Source organism: Puntigrus tetrazona, chromosome 5 (genome assembly GCF_018831695.1).
Source record: "Puntigrus tetrazona isolate hp1 chromosome 5, ASM1883169v1, whole genome shotgun sequence".
Taxonomy (NCBI): domain Eukaryota; kingdom Metazoa; phylum Chordata; class Actinopteri; order Cypriniformes; family Cyprinidae; genus Puntigrus; species Puntigrus tetrazona.
Genome location: NC_056703.1, coordinates 14,169,772 through 14,188,578, shown reverse-complemented (window position 1 = coordinate 14,188,578; position 18,807 = coordinate 14,169,772). Strand labels below are relative to the sequence as shown.

Genomic DNA, 18,807 nt, shown 5'->3' with positions numbered 1-18,807 from the left:
GCAGGAAACCTGCCTAATATGTTTTAGCGACGATTAATCTCTTATCTCATGCACCGCCGTTCAAATGTTTGGGGACAGAGAGATTTTTAAAATGTTTTTTTTTAAGTGCAACTAAGAATGGAGTTGATTTGATTTAAAAACTGTAATATATTAAAGAAATTTTATTGCAAAAATAGCATCAAATCTCAGCATAGCATATGTTGTATACCGGAATAGTTCCTGTGTAGTTCATGTGGGAGCAGAAGGCTAATCTAGTCATCTAGCTTAGTGGCATGTTAGCAGGTGGCTAATCCAGTCTCTATGGGCTAATTAAGTTCACTAATTAGGTGAATTCCTGCACAAATATCAAAACATTTACTAAATGTCTGGTGTTAAATTGATATTTGTGAGTATTATAGTTACTTTTATATTTTTAATTTTAATTTATTAGTAATTTATTATTATTTAAGTTTTTATCTCAGTTTTAGTTTTTTTTTTTCTTTCTAGTTAGGAGTTCACCTCAAACCTGAACACTTATGACCTGTCATTAAGCCTCAGTCGAAATCGTCTTCCTTTCCAATGACAGATCTCTCTCCGATGATGCATACTAGACTTCTCCAGTCATTTAGTTAGTTGCCAAGGCAACATTTCCATTTTTTTTTTCATCTAATATTTATATTTTTACTTTCCAGCTTTATTTCGATGAACAAAAGCATTTTAATAGTTTTAAGTAGACACCCTGGTAGTTTAAGGCTTAGGAATACAGAGATATTCATCCTTCCTGAACAACTGATTTGAGCCGTGTGGGCTGGAAGTAAACAGTATCCCTCTTTTGACACTTAAGCAGTTTAGTGTGTTAGTGGGGTTGTGAATAAGCCATAAACGTTAGAGCTCTGGCCGTAACTTTCCTTCTGTCTTGTGTGTTGGTACAGTGAGTTCCTGGGCACGGCTCTCCAGGGTGTGATGCGTCTGATATTGCCCCTGGAGATGGAGAAAGAGCACGATGATTCACTTGAGCTCATTGTTTGATAGCTGTCCTATATAACACCCACATAGCACGTCTCTCACACGCCGTCATAGACACACATTTAGACTATCAGAAGAGGTCTGCCTTACATGTGGCTCTCTAGCCAGAGTTGCACACGGCCGAGGTGGTTTTTAGTTTTGTTCTATTGTTTTTGAACTTGAGAACCTGTTCACCTGCGGTCATCTCAGTTTCCGGTCTTGTAAGGATCGCTTTTAAATAACGTTTGACTTGCCAGAGCATCAGACTTGGCATAGAAGTAGGTGAAGTTATTTGCTAGTGCCTGAATTTTGTAAAATCATATTTAAATGCATCTATTACATAATCATAACAGCAGCCATTTGATGGTTGGGTTGCTTATGTAAATGAGACATAAATGCTAATGACATCATAACAGCAGCCAGAATATTAAATGGTAATGTTCTAAGCTGTTGGTTAGACACAAAGTAATCAATGTGCATTGCTAGAAAAGTCTGACAAATTTAATACAGGCTTGTCATTGGCTGATGAAAATGAAACCAGCTGTCTAATGAAGCAGCTGAAGAACACTTGTGCGTGAAAGCAGATGTTTGCTGTACACTGGCAATCTTCTTAATGCTTGTTGGGGTCTGCATTCATGAGGTTGCAGGTTAATGATGTAACTTGACCTAGTAATGCTTAAATATTGATAACCGTATACTGGATCTGATGGGCGTTACTTGAGTGCCTAATGGCTTTATCCTTGGTCCAATAGCTGCAGAATATTTCCTCCGCTGTTTTCATTTTCCAACCTTAAGTTGGTCTCTGCTGTGTTAACTTCACCAGACATCCACGAGGGAAGTAATACAGTGGCATAGCAGTTTTTTGTTTTTTTTTACTATACATTGTAATGTTGTCATGTGCAGTGTATGGTAATAATTCAAGCATCATTTCCTGCACTTTAAATGGAGTAATCCTAAACATAAATGTGTGTGTGTGTGTGGAATAAGATGGATATGAGCTCACCTAGCCAAACATGCAAGACACTTTACTATTTTGCAGTTACATTTAGTATTAAAATTGTCATTTCATTTTATATTTCTGCATGTTTCATATGGTATTTTGAGTGAACACTGGCTTATATTGCCATATATTTTTCATTGCCATGCTGCAGACTATGTTGTGTCCTGTCACTCATCACACTTTTACGAACATACGCTGACTATTTATTTTGTATTTTTCATTTTAAATTCTGTTGTTTCACGATCATTGAAAAGCCAGAGGCAACCTTTTCACCAACCTTCGTTCCTCCTGTCGTTCCTTTCTCAATTTGTCTTCCTTTAATCTCCAGGGAAAGCCTTATTATCTGTTTATCATCTTATTCATTAGCTCATTTATTCATTTCACTGCTTATGTGTCATCTTTTTTCTTTTCTTTTTTTCTCTCCCTGAGACAGATGCTCTCTAGAGTATAGACTAATTTCCTTTGATGATCTTTGTAAACTCGGCTTTAATATTATTAGGGCACTAAAATATATATGTTGGATATGACATGTCATTTTGTTTTCTAAACTGTCTTGTTTTGTTTTTTTAATCCTGTTTGTGTTTGTTCTCATTTCCATTCGGCCTCTTACTGATGTTTCACATAAGAGTGTGTTGCTCGCTTACAGCTTGCCACTCTAGATCTCTTTGAGAGAAAAAGAGAGGAAGACATAAAAAGAGAGATGAAGAGAGTGAGAGAGAAAAAGATTGCAGTTTGTTGGAGGCAGATGAGAGCGAGATGATCGTGGTGTATATATGTGTGTGAGAGCTAGGAAGAACGTTAGCCTTGTCCACCCACAGAGCTGTACCGAGGCCATATTGAATCACACTGTGTGTGTGTGTGTGTGTGTGTGTGTGTGTGTGTGTGTGTGTGTGTGTATGTGCTGCGCTGGCTGTTTTTAACCCTCTACTCATTCTAGTTTTTGGCTGCGCTCCCCAGCTGAAGCCGCACATAAGAGGTACATAAAGCTGCTAGAGAGTTTCATAATGGTTCTTAATACACGACAATGCAGCATGAATTCCCTTTTTAAACCCTGGGGTTTGTTAAAACATGACGCTTTGTCTTGTTCTCAATGGCTGAGCAGGTAATGGTTCTGTCATTGCCAGCAGGGAGCCATTTGTGTAAGAGAGAAAAAAAATCATCTTCAAAATAAGCTTGATCGAAGACGTGAAATATGTCACATCAAATGATGTAGTTTCCATATTTTTCACTGAGATGGTGAGAGCGAAGTTCTGCCTGCAAAAAAACCCAGTGCAAATGCACAAACATTTCCATCTATTATAGCTTTATTTTATGTCTTGCAGCATTCTGAAATGTCCGACCACTAGTTATTAATTCTCAAGGGGAAATATAACTAATATTAGCATAATGTATTTTGTATCCTCCTTTTTCAGCTCAGAAAAAGTCTTGGTTTTATTTTATCTTTGACCTTGAAAATTGTTATGCATTTCAACACTCATACCCGACCCCTTTCTTTCAGTTGACTGCAAGCTCAGATCTGTCCAAGTCACCTTCCTGCGTTTTGTTTTCTTTTTCAATAGGCTAATCCTTTTCACTTGAATGTGTGTCACAATTAGAAAAGAAAAGATCTGTCACTACTTCATTGTGACTTAATTGATTTATTCTGATTCATCTTAAATATTCCGGTTACCTATTGGATCTTGAACAGTTTTACTAATATTTTTAAATAATAGATTTCAATTCAATTAAAACGTGAGGGAAAAGGTGCATTTGCAAACTTAAGACCAATTTTTTATTTTTTTTTATTTTATTTTTTTTAAGTGTATATTAAAAAATCCTACTAGACAAACAAGTGTCTTCATTTTTACACACAGACATTTGAAGGTAACCATCTCCTTGTTATTGTCTGACTAATGCAGTAAATACACATTAGATATGTTCAGCCGGGCTGCTTGTTGACATTAACAAGCTTGCATTTACATTCTTCCGTAAAATATGTTTCCAGTCTAAGCCTCAGTTTTGTTTTGTTTTGGGGAATTGGACAGAACTTTTGCAGACTAAATCCAGATCACCTTCACTTTGAAGGATTTGCATGATAGAATGATTTTACCATTCTAAACCTGGTCTTTTTCTTTCCAGGACCCAGCAGGAATTTTCGAGCTGGTGGAGGTTGTGGGCAACGGCACCTACGGACAAGTGTACAAGGTGAGACAGAGATGCAGGGCGAGGGGGAGAGCGACAGCAGCATTTTGCTATGAGTAAACGTTATCCTATTGTTACTCAGCAATAATAGATGGCTCCACAAATGATAAATAAAACACCCATTTATGAGCCATATGTGTCTGAAAGCGAGAGCGATGAAGGGTTCAGTGGGAGATGGATTAGAGATGCTGTTCTTGGTACATGAGTAACAGAGGACAGAAGTGGTTTAAAGCAGTTGTGTGCATGTGTACGTGAGGGCATGTGCGAGAATGTCATCGCACTCTCAGCGTGGTGCAATAACACACGGAGTAAGTCAGATCACTGCAGCTGTGCTCAGACCTGTCAATACTCGCCGATGAGATGAAGACGCCTGGATGAAGGGAGGAAGCTGACAGAATGTCACTGTTTACAGCTAAATTGCGTGTAACTTCCTCACCACTAGTGATGATTTTTATTTTATTTATTTATTTATTTATTTTGGTAGAAATGGTAAATCATTTTACAAATGACTTTACATATGGTCTGCAATTTAAGTTGGGAAAGGTATCTGAACATAGAAAAATGCATGCTTTCCATGTGACATGTAGTGTGTGAGAAGCCTTTATTTTCACAGGCTCATGTAGTGATTTTAACCCTAGAGGCCTCTGTAATTATGCCAATGTATGACATGAGCCTTCTTTAAAAAGTGTAGGATGTAATTTATACTTCAGGCTGTATTGTTTGGAAAATGTGTTGTTTATGGGCTTTAGTGAGGCTATAGATTATGTACTAGTGTATAATGAGTGTCAAGTGTAGGTTATACACAATGTGGTATACGAGTAGTTTATGGGTAGTAGTGAGATAGTGAAGTAGTCTGTCCACCTTAGATTTAGTGGTGTTTTAAATATGTAGTTCATAAACAGTGTATACGATGTGTCTACCTATGGTATTTCATTAAAGTATTATGCTTTTATTACAGTAGTTATGGGACCACAAAACCAGTCATAAATGTCAGTTTTTCAAAATTGTGATTTCTACACCACCTGAAAGCTGAATAAATAAGCTTTCCATCAATGTATGATTTATTAGGATAGGACTATATTTGACCAATAAACAACTATTTGAAAATCTGAAATCTGTGGTTCAAAAAAATGTAAATATTGGGAAAATCACCTTTTTAAAGTTGTCCAAATGAAGTTCAATTCAATCAATTTAATATCTCCTCGCTAAATAGAACTATATAACTCCCCCGTGTTGTGTATAATCATAGATTTTCTTCGTAATTCTAGGCCTCATATTTTCCTAAATGAAATATGCCATACAGTATGCTAATTGTTGTCTATTAACAAATGAAATCTGTCATTAAATTATTTTTATGCCACTTGCTATTGGAATTTTTTTTCTGTCTCAGGGTCGTCATGTTAAGACTGGTCAGCTGGCAGCAATAAAGGTCATGGATGTGACGGAGGAAGAGGAGGAGGAAATCAAAGCTGAGATTAACATGCTGAAAAAGTACAGTCACCATAGGAACATTGCCACCTACTATGGAGCCTTCGTGAAGAAGAGTCCGCCTGGACATGACGACCAGCTCTGGGTCTGTATAAAATGCCAATATAAATTATAGCTGCACTCTGTTATTAGTGGAAATGGTTAGGTATGAAAAATGGGTCCTGGACATTGTTGATTTGGGAAAAAGTAACCTGTATCAAGTTGTATTATCAATGCTCAAGTAGTTGGGATGTTTCATATATGTAAATTCAGTTTGTTTTTGTTTAGTTGGTGATGGAGTTTTGCGGAGCCGGCTCAGTAACAGACTTGGTGAAGAACACAAAGGGCAACTCCCTGAAGGAAGACTGGATTGCTTACATCTGCAGAGAAATACTGAGAGTAAGACTAATAAATGCATCTGTAAAACAGTCCATGTAACATCAGTGGCTCAGCTTCAGTTTTGTGGGTATGGGGTCCTTTAGAGAGAAGAGGGGGCGCTACATGTAAGCTACACCCATTTGCTATGCATTGGTCAGCTTTGATTTCATCATTCAGCCCTAGAAGATGGATCACAATTTCCGTTTCATGGTAGCTTTAGCAATATACATTACATATCTAACACATGCCATTTAACACCAGCCTTACTTGAGTTGATCTTTTAGTTCCATGTAATTACATGCAATGTCGCACAGCCGGTAAACACTGTCTCTGCTCCTCAGGGTCTGTCTCACCTCCATGCTCATAAAGTCATCCACAGAGACATCAAGGGACAGAATGTACTGCTTACAGAGAACGCAGAGGTTAAACTCGGTGAGTGAGATATTTGCTTGTCACACTAAGAAAAACAGAGTCTCTCATTTGATTTGCATAGCTCTGTTTTGTGTGTTTGAGTGTGTGTGTGTGTGTGTTGTCTAGCCTATATCCTGTCTGATTAGAGAACATCATTTTTTAACAACTAGAGCAAAGCACCGAAGCTCATTAATATAGGCCTGACACCATGACAAAAATATCTTCACACACCACAACCTGAGGGAGAGTGTGGCGGAAGTGAAAGAGTGTCTGCGTATATGAGAGGGAAGGAATTAGCATAGATGAATATAAACATCTGAGCTGTGCAACAGGTTTGGAAGCACAAAGTGTCTCTGATTGCTTCCTATTTTCTCCCTCTTACTGTAGTGGACTTTGGGGTAAGCGCACAACTGGATCGTACAGTCGGCAGAAGAAACACTTTCATTGGCACTCCATACTGGATGGCCCCAGAAGTCATTGCCTGTGATGAGAATCCCGACTCCACCTATGATTATAGGGTAAAATGTACTTCTAACTGTTGATGTACGCCACTGTTTAAAAGTTTGGGGTGGGTGAAGGAGTCTAAACTTTTAAACAGTTGCGTACACCTGAGTGTGGGTCAATAAACATTGTCATTTTTAACATAGTGTATATTAAATTACAGTATGTTTAGCATATCAGTGGTCTAGAGTTATCCTCTCTTGGTGACTGCTACTCTAGAGATCACATAAAGCCCTGTTATCAGGTTCTTATACCACTAATAATACCTCTGTTACATGGACAGGATTTTTTGTGATTATTGACAATAAAATAGAGCCAAGGTAAAATACATAGTATATCAATTTTACATTATTAAATTACCGCTGGATCCCCCCACCCCCCCTTAAATACCAATAATAGAATGTAATTGCCATTTTTTTTCTTTGATTTAAAATAGCTATAATATTAATCGGCATTAAAAAAAGGTTTATATGTGATATTTAAAGTGGTCATTATTTTGTGAAGTACAACACCATTTTTTCTCTCTCTCTCTGCTTGGTTTGAATGCGTGCTATCACTTGGTTTCAATGAGAACAAAAGAGGAAATGGTTCCTGTAAAAAACTATTTAGTGAAAACCTTTGTTTTCCACTTTTGCTTAATATATATATATATATATATATATATATATATATATATATATATATATATATATATATATATATATATATATATATATATAATTTATTATTATTTTATTTTTATTTTTTTAACTGGATCTTTATTGTTATTTGATAGAAAATTGCTATTCTTCTATTGATTGTATGTGTTTGTGTGTTAATTTACTGATTTTGTACAATAGCATATTTTTTTTGTTGTTGTTTTACAACAGAGTGATATCTGGTCTCTGGGAATCACTGCTATAGAGATGGCTGAGGGAGCGCCTCGTAAGTGCAATGTTTTTGTGTTTACTGATGCAGCCTCACATTACAATGTTGATCAGGCCTTTTTATGAACAAGAACATACCTAATGTATATACTTCATATCAGTTCCTCATACCAGCTGCATTACGCTAACGTTGAAGTCACCATTGCAGCTCCTGCTTTTAAAAAAATAATCAAAAAAGAGTCGAATGTATGAGTTTACCCTAGCACTGTTACTGCTTTTACCATACTGTTCACATAGTTTGGTCTAAAATGCAAATGTCTAACTGTAAGCAGTCAAAGCTATTTGAACACTGCTCGGACAACTCACTGGCTGTAAATAAAGTGTGTATATGGTGTGTATATAAGCAAAAAAATATTAATTCCTTTCAGCATTTCATGTTTTGCAAACAAACAAAAAATAATATTAAACCTCCTCCTTCCTTATCCCAGTTATGCCATTTAAACAAAAGCAGTAATAATAAAATATTAAAAAGTATAGTAAATTAAAAAAAAAAATCTGTATTTAGTGCCTTACCCAGACATATTTTATGATATTTCGCACTCCTGAAAAAGATGATCATAGGTGAAGGTCGATCTGTGCTCCGTTGTCATAACTTATGCAGCACAACACTTAGTCATATTTTCTCTCTCTCACACACACACACACACACACACACACACACACACACACACACACAGAGTCACCCTCTCACACGGACAGCATGTAGCAGCGACCCAGTCACTGCTCTACTTGCGTTCATGAATTATTGTCACCTCTTGAGTCAGATAGACTGATAATTGGACACATGAGTGAAAGAATCTTTTTATCAGCTTGTTTGATTGCTCTGCTCTTTCCTTCAGCGTTGTGTGACATGCATCCCATGCGAGCTTTGTTCCTTATCCCACGGAACCCTCCTCCTAAACTGAAGTCCAAGAAATGGTGAGGACACACTGTCTCAGCTGTTATTTTAAGATCAAGCTATATTTTCCTTCTTCCTTCCCTCCCTTTTTCCCCCTTGTCTATATATACACGCACTGCATACTTATGATCGCTACAATCCATATAGCTTCTCTTCTCATATGTGGCTTCCTTGTGTAATAATATTTCTCAGACAGGAGTTGCAGTGTGTGCTCTTACACCCACCTATGCGTAGAATGCTTATCTATGTCAAGAAAATGCTTTCTCTTTCTTCCTTCATTTCTTCTGTTTTGTTTTGTTTTTTTTCTGTTGGCCTGTTGTAGTTGTCATATATTGGCATGCTATGATTTAGTTTTCGGGTTGGAGTTATTTTAGTCCTTCTGGTCAGAGCCCTGCCCTTGAACAGCTGGCTATAAGAAGAAGAGATGGAGCATATGTTGGGCTGGGATTTAAAGGCAGCCATGTTTCAGTTTGCTGCATTGTGTCTTGTTAGAAATTATGTTTTCTACTTTGTTTCCTGACTGTTTAAAACATACATTTTCTTTGACTTTTCATCAGCGTTTTCCTGTTGCTTTTGTTCGAGTTAGATTTTCTTCTTTAAAATTTTATATTGAAAGTCATATAATGATCGAAGAGGAGTTTTCCTGTTTTAAAACACTTTTCTAAGTCACGAAGAAATCCATTCTACGCTGCTTAAAAGGTTTTTTTTTTTTATTGTGTTTTAGTGAAGCGAATGCTTTTATTCAGCAAGGACTGCATTCAATTCAAAGTAACAATTATTTTGTTACAAAAGATTTCTATTTCAAATGATTTTTTTTCAAAAATGTTTTTAAAATGGATAACATGAAGAGCACAAAACACAAAAACAACATATGTGACACTGAAAATTCAGCTTTGACATCACACACATTTAAATATAAAACCATTATTTAAAATTGTAATGATATTTTACACTTCACTATTTAAGAGCATAAGCATTCTTTCTAATGCATCAAAAAATCGCCAAACACAAAAGACGTATTCATTTTATTAAATGTGTTTTTAGCAAAACAAACTATTTATTTTATTTACAAGTGTTTACACTTTACAGTATTCATATAACTATATAACTTTTGTGTAAAGTGTTGCTGATTTGTCATTTTCAGCTCCTTCTTACTGCAGCTTCCAAAACTTATTGGCAACCGTTTTTAACAGCATCTGTTAGCCAGCTGACTTTATCTTTGTGAATAGTGACTTAGAAATCACTAGAATTCACAGCAGCAAGTGTTTTATATTTATATAAAAATGTATTTACTTTGTCAGCACCAGATACAGATCAAGCAGCTGTACCAACAACTGACCTGAGGCCTGTAGGGCATTCTCTAATGCCTTTATAACAGCATTCCTCAATCTGGATTTCTATTGCATTTATTTTCTTACTAAAGCTTTCATTTCTTGCATGTTTTATGGTCTCTTTCAGGTCTAAGAAGTTCATCGACTTCATTGAGGGCTGTCTTGTGAAGTCGTATCCGAGTCGTCCTTCCACAGAACAGCTGCTGAAGCACTCGTTCATTAGAGATCAGCCCACTGAGAGACAAGTCCGCATCCAGCTAAAAGATCACATCGACCGCACACGCAAGAAACGCGGCGAAAAAGGTATGTGTTGTTGCATGTCTTAACAAATGATTATAGACAAGAAAAGTAGAGCTTTATCAATCCCAGAAATTCAAGACAGAATCTTTCTGTCCCACATTTTCTGATACCGTTTAATAACTAATCCAGTTTTGTGTTTTTCGTTTTTTGTTTTAAGAGTCAAGAGCTCATCTGGGACCGTAGATTATGTGTCTATTCATATTCCAGAGCTTTGTGGTGGAAAATAATTTTTAATAAAGCTTGTTTACTTGCCTTTGTGCAGTGAGGTCACTAAAACTCCCATCAAATCAGAGCTCATCTTTGACTTGGATCACAAAAGTGGTGCTTGTACATAACTCATGTATCTTATAGTAAGTCGTGAGATCTGTGGTCAGTAGTGTAGTCAAATTGCACAGTTGGGTTTGAATTATGTTTCTTTTTGGATATGAAGAACAAGAAACCGCTAAAAGTAGCATCCAGCCAACAGCCTTCAGCAGCATTATTAGAGCGCGTACAGTATGAGTTAAGGAAGAGTGCAGATGATTTAGAATCTAAAAGTGCTGCAGTCTGCATAAATTGTGTTTAGCCATATTATATTAATGCCTAAAGCCTTTCTTGTTGTTTTCCTGCCCTCCTCTGTTTCTCTCTTTCTCATTTTGTCTTGATTCCTCTCAGAGGAGACCGAGTATGAGTACAGCGGTAGTGATGAAGAGGATGAGAACAGAGGAGATGAGAGAGAATCCAGGTAAACACGGCAGCATCTGTGTTTACACAACCTTACACAGCACTACACCACGCTGCAGAAACTCCCCCAGAAGATTTTAATTGCATAGTTATTTACATTTATTGTTCAATCACTAACTTGATGTCAATTTTATGATGTTCTCCTATCCACGTTAAGAGACAGAAACTCTACTGTAGTTTAGTCAATTTGACCTGAAATGACTTTACTTAGAAAAAACTTTAATTAACCTGTTAGATAAACTGTTAAATAATATAGTCATTTACCAGTAGATAACTGACTTGACCTTGACTAGATTCAAATTGGTAACTATATTTGTTTAAAACTGTACTTAAAATAATAGATAACTGACTTAAGATGACCTAAACTTGACAACTGTATTGAGAATTAAACTAGTAGATGACTTGCCAGAGACTTAGTCTTGAAGTAAACTTGGAAAAATGATGACTGACTTGACACAAACTAGTAGATAACTGACTTGAGACCTAAAATAAACCAGTTTAATTGGCATGTGGTTTGACAAACTAGTAGATGACTGGTTTGAGACACTAATTTAACTACTGTACAATTTAATAGATGAAAAAATGAGAACTTGAGTTGGACTTGTCTGTACATGTCTGAATGAGTCAAGAATAGGTAAGCTTTTGTTTGTTTGAGGTGGGACTTTACTGTTTGTCAAAACATGACATCTGCTATTTGGAAGAGATATATAATTTTTTTTTTTGCAATTGTGGATAGATGTGACTCATTCACCTTTAATGAACTTGTTTAGGGAGCTGTTTTAACGGCATAGATGGTTTCTCCATTAAATCATATTATTCAGCGTGGATCGGTCCTTTGATACACATGAGTACAGGACACTGATGTACCTGACAAAGAGATGAATGTACTACATAGTCCAATTTCTGCTCCTAACTCTGTTTATATCTGCTAACTCTTCTCGTATTCTGATTATTTCTGTCTGAAGCTCTATTTTGAATGTTCCTGGTGAGTCGACGTTGCGGAGGGATTTCCTGCGGCTGCAGCAGGAGAATAAGGAGCGCTCAGAGGCCTTAAAGAGACAGCAGGCGCAGCTCGCCGCTCAGCGCAGAGACCCTGAGGAGCACAAACGCCAGCTGCTGCATGACCGACAGAAGAGGATAGAGGAGCAGAAAGAACAGAGGCGTCGCTTGGAGGAGGTATGTGTCTTACATGTGCACATTAATGTAGCTGAACATGATCTCTGTTGTAACAGGAAATGACATGGGAAGAGTGCTAATCATGTTAGGTGTCGGTATAAACGCACGTGGCAAATATCTTTTTTAGATTGTTGTAATAGTTCACCAGAAATTGTGCTCACTTCCTTTCCCTCATCAAGTGCATAAATAAATAATCAATGGTCAACTTCTTAATGACTTAAATCTTGGCCTATTCTTCATTCATATGAGTTTGGTAGACTTTGAACAAGTTTAAACAACTTTAATAATACTTAAATAGCATTTGTAACCTTTCAGAATAGTCCCTTTATTAGCTTTCATAATGTTTAAAAGTTAAACTGTTAAAAAGTGAACAGTGTGTTGCTGAAAAGTACATCGTTTCAAAGTTTTTTTTTGTTGTTTGGTGATCTAATCATTGAGGAATTTTTAGATTTTTATCTCCTCTCCTAGAATATTTTATGAAGCTTAAAATAAAACGCATACTTCAGAGCCAGTTTTACTGCAGTGTTTGTTTGAACCGCTGAACATTTTTCTCTTATCTAGAGCTGCGCTTTGTTTATTAGAATGAACAGAGGAAAGCATTTGTGGAATTTTGTGACATACATAAAGGTAGATTTGAAAGAGATGTGCAAGGTAAATGAGAACTACTATGCAAAGTCAAACTTTTAATTGAATTAGTTTGAGCGGTCATTGTCGCTAAATGACTGTGAAAGGACACAATGACTGATTAGCACTGCATTAGTTGAGTGAGACATGGGGTGATGAATAGGCCGCAGCACAAAGGAGTGTGTGTATTTGTTATGAACTAAGCATCATAAGCCATTATATTCTTGTCTGCCTTTATACTCTAAGAGATGTTCTCAAAGTCAAGCCCCTCACAGCTAAGCTAATTAAATCAAGTCCATGTGGGATCAAGACATGTTTGCTTGGGGCTGCAGAATACAGTGCTGAATTAACTGTATATAGAAGGGAACAAAAATCTAGGACCACATTGAAAGTATGAAAAAATAAATAAAATAATAAAGCAAACAAATTATTTGAGCCAAAATAAATATTTTTAGTCCCCCCTTATACATAACTAGCCTTAACTACTATGTACTTGCATCAAAAAATAAGGTTGAATGTAAGGTAAGGTCAGGTAAGGTTAAGGGTCAACATTGTAACAGTTTAATTACAGATGTAATTACATGCTAGTATGTTTTTATAAGTACAGTGTAAAAACATGTCACAGTGTGGTTTAGGGAAGGAGCACTCGACGAGAGTATAACTTTCAATAGTGTTTAACCTTCTACTAAGGTGTAAAGAAACGTACATGCATGCAGGCAGGCAGAACATAACCACATGTAAAAACGACAAAGATTGGACAAACTGAACTGAAACAAACTGGACTTAAATACACAAAGTGAATTACTAAATTAATGACACGCACACAAGACAATGGTACAATTAAGAAAAACTAAAAGGGCATACAGAGCACGTGGGACAACACCAGATACGTTACACTGTAAGTGCATTGTATCAAATAATTTATTTAAATGTAAAACGTAGTAGTTAAGGCCCCTTAATATAAAGTGGTACCATATTTTCATTTATTAATACATTTCCACTAAACAATTTTGGGTATGTAGTTTTTTTGGGCTGTGTGTAGTAATACATATATTTATATGTATATCTGTTATTATATTATTTATAATGCTTTTATTTAAATGTTGTTGTTTTTTTATCCAAAAATCATCCAAAAGGAATCATTTATTAGCATTTATTTTAACATTGATAATAAGAAATGTTTCTTGAAAGTCAAATCATCATATTAGAATTATATTTCTGAAGGATCATGTGACACTGAAGACTGGAGTAATAGTTTTTAAAAATTCAGCTTTGGCATCACAGGAATAAATTACAATTTTAAAATATATTCTAGCAGTTTCAATTGTACAGATTTTTCACAATATTACTGTTTTGATTTATTTGATTATTAATATTTAATAATCTGCAAACTTTTAATGGTAATGAATAACAATAATAATAATACCTATGTCTGTGTCATTTACTATGCAACATTTTGTACAGATAGTCAGATGGTCTTCCATTGAAGCACATTGATTCTTCTTTTGATTAATTCTAATTATATAACGTGCAATTGGTAATTTTTTTATATTTATATAATAAATATATAAATATATAAATTTATATAATAAGAGAGTACACCATGAATCCATTTTCCAAACAGTGTTTTTGGCTCATAATAAGTGTTTATATATTTAGACTGGTTCGAGTAGGTACATCTGCGGAGTAGCCCAGTGCCTGCGTGACTTGTCAAAGACAAGAGAAACAGAGAAAGGTATCTCCGGCCACAATGTTATTAACCACTAGAGCACCAAAAGTTATGAACGGCAGCTTTAAAATGACATATTAAAAAATCTTATCACCAGTAGTCTCAGATTTTGTGTTGGGAATTCTACAATTTCGTTTTGTTGTCCAAAGTTAAATACTGCGTACAGGGTGCCACAAGCATACAGCACCATCTAGCCACTAACCTACTGAACACAGCACCGCAGTGCACTGACTCACCAATATCACTATATTCACCCTCTCTCTGGCTATGTTACTCGTTCTCTCCCCCTTAATTTCCCCTCTCAAAAGCGTTCGATGATTTTTAGCAACAGGAAGGCTCTTATTATTTCAGCCAAATATGTTAAAGTGACTCACACTCTCTCTCTCTCTCTCTCTCACTCTCTCTCACTCTCTCTCTCTCTCTCTCTCTCTCTCTCTCTCTCTCTCTCTCTCTCTCTCTCTCTCTCTCACGAACCCACAGCAACAGAGGAAGGAGAGAGAGATGGTGCGGCAGCAACAGGATAAAGCTCCTCACCGGAGACTCGATGACATGAGACGAGAGGAGGACAGGAGGATGGCAGAGAGAGAGCAGGTAACCAATCACAGCCACAGAACTGCAGCCAGCCGGCCAATCGCAGCAGAGCGTGGGTGTTCCACTCAGCACAGCTCTGGCCCTGGAATGTCTGTGGAGTGGTTGCCATGGCAGCAGGCTCTCAAACGCAGTGTGTATGTGTGTGTGTGTGGGTGAGCTGTGTGCAGCCCTACATTCAATACAATTCAAACTGACAGAAACACAAAAGACCAATCAGCATGAATTAGTGCGCAGTGTGCCACAGGACACACTCTTCAGAACGACCTCACATGTACATGCCTCACATCACACTTCCTTCAGTCGTCCTGCTTAAAACAACCTCACACCCAACACATACCTCGGAGTGACAGGAACCACTTGTAAACACTCACTGCGCGCCATTTTGAGATTATAAAGCGGTGTGACGATCTACCGCAGTAGGTGAATGAAGCGCGCGCGGAACAAATCTCTTCACTCCGTGTCTTCAGCCATTTTAAAAAGCCCATCAGAAACACTTCTTTAAAATGTCTGCCTCTTTCTTCGGAGGCTGCAAATACAGGTGTATCTGTCCACTCCCTCAAATATCTTTTTATTCCTTCCTTTTGAGTCTATTCTGATCCGTCTCTTCCTCCTCCTCCACTGCTCCTCATTTCTCTCTCTCTATAGGAGTTTATAAGACATAAGTTGGAGGAAGAGCAGCGGCAGTTAGAGATACTGCAGCAGCAATTACTGCAGGAGCAGGCATTGCTAATGGTAACACACATCTTTCTTTTTCTTCCCTCTGTTTCTTTTCTCTGGTCTTGTCAGCCCTCAGCCAGTTTTGATGCGTCTCATGTTAAAGGACCCTTAAATAGTGCTTTAATGATCAAACGACTGCTGGTATCGGAGTGGGGATTTTGGAACAGATTTGGAGCAGGGGTCTTCAATTAATCCTTGATCACTGATTTTAATGAAATATGCATTGAAGGAAATATTTTAAAGGCAGTATTTTAAATTTAAAGTTCACCAAAGTTAAAAAGCAAAAGCTAAGAAGCCCAAGTTGAGAGAAATGTTTCATTGACGCTCCCAAATTAAAATAAAGCAATATATAAGCTTAAAATGGTATGTGTACATAACAGCATATGACCTTTTACTTTTTACTATTTTGTAAATAATTTTTTTTAATTGTTATTTTATGTTATTTTTTATAAAGTGTTAAAATCAAATATGTAAGTTAACTTCATTATGATCCTGAACATGTATTACAGTATAAACAAGTTTAACATGTATGAATATCCTTATCCTAGTAAAAAACTTGGGAATGTTATTATCTATAATGTGCTTGATTATCTATTGAAATTTGAATACATCTAAAAATGTTATTTATTCCTGTGATGCCAAAGCTGAATTTTCAGCAGCCATTTCTCCAGTCTTTAGGGTAACATGACCCTTCACTGTAATGTGCTGATTTGCAGCTCAATAAGTGTTTTTTTTTTTTATTGCCACTTAATATAATAATATGTTGAAACTGTGATGCCTTTTTTTCTGGATTCTTGAATACAGTGTTCAAAAGAACATTACGAATGTCTTTAATTTTTGGTCGGTCAAATACATTTTGGCTTTAAGTATTTATTTCTGTATTTAAAAAAAAAAAAAAAGAGTCTGAGGGGATTTTGGGGTCCTTGAGAAGTATAATCCTGATTTAAAGCAGAAAAACCTCTGCTAAAGTGAAACTCATCAAACTTGGCTCACTTATGTGTTAAAACCCCGTGTGTGTTTTAGCCACTGTATTACGAAGGGTTGTTTTGATCAATTATATTGCTTGAATTATTTTAAATGTGCAGTTTAATTGGGGATGCAGTCAAAATATCAATGTGCAACAACATGATATAATTACACGCAATAATTACATCTGTGTACCCAATACACTACGTCTATTTTACAAATTGTTTAATTGCTTTAAATCTTTGAGGAAAGAACTGCACGGTACAGCTAGGGAAAACAGTTTGTACCATAATCATGTTTTGTGTGTAATTATTCAATAATTCATAATTATTTAATTTGCATGTTGGAAAGGCGCATATGTTTACATTTTTGTTTGTGTGTGTGTGTGGGGGCTTTATGCATGTGACAGTATACTGTGTGCTGTAACTGTTTCATCTGCCTGCAATTCCAGCAGTCACATTTTGCTAGTTAATAAGGTATTAATTGTTTGTTCTTATTTGTGTAGGAGTATAAGCGTAAACAGCTGGAGGAGCAGAGACAGTCAGAAAGACTTCAGAGACAGCTGCAGCAGGAGCACGCGTACCTCGTCTCACTGCAGCAGCAGCAGCAGCAGCAAGACAAGAAACCACAGATGTACCACTACAGCAAGAACCTAGAGAACAACAAACCAGCTTGGGCTAGAGAGGTACACTAGCAAGCTGCTGAGGACAGTAGCTCTCTAAACTGAACTCTCAGAATATAAACTCTTATGTTTGGTCTCTCAGGTTGAGGAGCGCAGTAAACTGAACAGACAGGGCTCTCCTAAAATCTGCACTACAGTGTCTGACACCAATATCCAGTCCCGTTCGGAATCAATTAGCCAGTCAGGAGCTGCTCAGACCCCACCTATGCAGAGACCTGTGGAACCACAGGGTGGGCAGGGAAAGGTGCGCAACTTGTCAATCAGTACAATTTCAGTTCACTAACCTTTAAATATAGCTTTAAAACAGCGATGCAATTATTAGAGCTGTCAGTTCAAGTAGAATTTAGAGTGGGTTTTTTTTTGTTTTAGAATAATTTTAAATAATAATAATAAAAATGAAATGGAAACTGACCTGAAACTTTTGGAATAATAATGTTTAGAAAGAAAATGGCAACATTTCTGCTTTTTTTTTTTTTTTTTTTTTTTTTTTTTTTTTTTAATGCATGCTCTGGCTAACTCTTTACTCTCTCTGTTTACTGACATTTTTTTTTCCTTTTCTCTCTTTCCTGTGGGGCCCACTTGCTTCCTCTGTAATCCTCCATCATTTTCGGGAACTTCCTCTTCACTTCCATATCCTGCGCTGGATCTTCTACCTTTTTCTGCTACCCAACCCTGGTGGCCTGTTTCCTTTCTTTGCATGACACACTCCTGTTTAACTGTTTTACTGATTTCTTCTCTTCTAAAACCTTTTTGTAAAAACATCCTGACTTATCTCTCTGCCTCAAAAAAAAAAACCAAAAAAACCTTTCACTCTCTTATTTTTCTTATGTTGACTATACTACTTCCTGTCTCATCTCCACTCCTGATCGTTCATCCTCCTTCCCATCTGCCATAGTTCCAGATGGCCCACCTAGTGCCGTTAAAACCGTATGCCGCTCCCGTCCCTCGCTCTCAGTCTCTTTGCGATCAGCCCACTAAGACCATGTCCGCCTTCCCCACCCAGGATCCCTCTCCCACACCCACACCTCGTCCTCTACACTCCAGAGAACTAGTCCGTCAAAACTCTGACCCCACCTCAGAGACCCCTGCCCCTCAGTCTCGGCCGATGAGAGACGACCGGGGACCCTGGATCCGTCTTCCTGAGATTGAACAACCTCCTAAAGTAAGACAAAATAATCATACAGGGTTTGTAAAGGTCATCAGGATTGGGCATTAAAACAGC

General features: G+C 36.9%; 1 protein-coding gene across 5 annotated transcripts in view; it reads left to right on the top strand.

Annotated features, from left to right (window-relative positions):
• mink1 (misshapen-like kinase 1) overlaps positions 1 to 18,807 on the top strand; it is a 33,950-nt gene that overhangs the window by 1,894 nt on the left and 13,249 nt on the right. For 2 of the 5 annotated variants that reach the window (XM_043240383.1, XM_043240382.1), the window contains exons 2-16: positions 4,103 to 4,168; positions 5,556 to 5,738; positions 5,921 to 6,031; positions 6,352 to 6,442; positions 6,809 to 6,939; positions 7,792 to 7,846; positions 8,688 to 8,766; positions 10,205 to 10,380; positions 11,032 to 11,101; positions 12,066 to 12,276; positions 15,110 to 15,220; positions 15,866 to 15,952; positions 17,409 to 17,588; positions 17,668 to 17,829; positions 18,481 to 18,747. In XM_043240383.1, coding sequence (XP_043096318.1) covers positions 4,103 to 4,168; positions 5,556 to 5,738; positions 5,921 to 6,031; positions 6,352 to 6,442; positions 6,809 to 6,939; positions 7,792 to 7,846; positions 8,688 to 8,766; positions 10,205 to 10,380; positions 11,032 to 11,101; positions 12,066 to 12,276; positions 15,110 to 15,220; positions 15,866 to 15,952; positions 17,409 to 17,588; positions 17,668 to 17,829; positions 18,481 to 18,747 — 1,980 coding nt within the window. The remainder of the gene's footprint in view (positions 1 to 4,102; positions 4,169 to 5,555; positions 5,739 to 5,920; positions 6,032 to 6,351; positions 6,443 to 6,808; positions 6,940 to 7,791; positions 7,847 to 8,687; positions 8,767 to 10,204; positions 10,381 to 11,031; positions 11,102 to 12,065; positions 12,277 to 15,109; positions 15,221 to 15,865; positions 15,953 to 17,408; positions 17,589 to 17,667; positions 17,830 to 18,480; positions 18,748 to 18,807) is intronic. The other 3 variants (XM_043240386.1, XM_043240384.1, XM_043240385.1) reach the window with 2 other exon arrangements.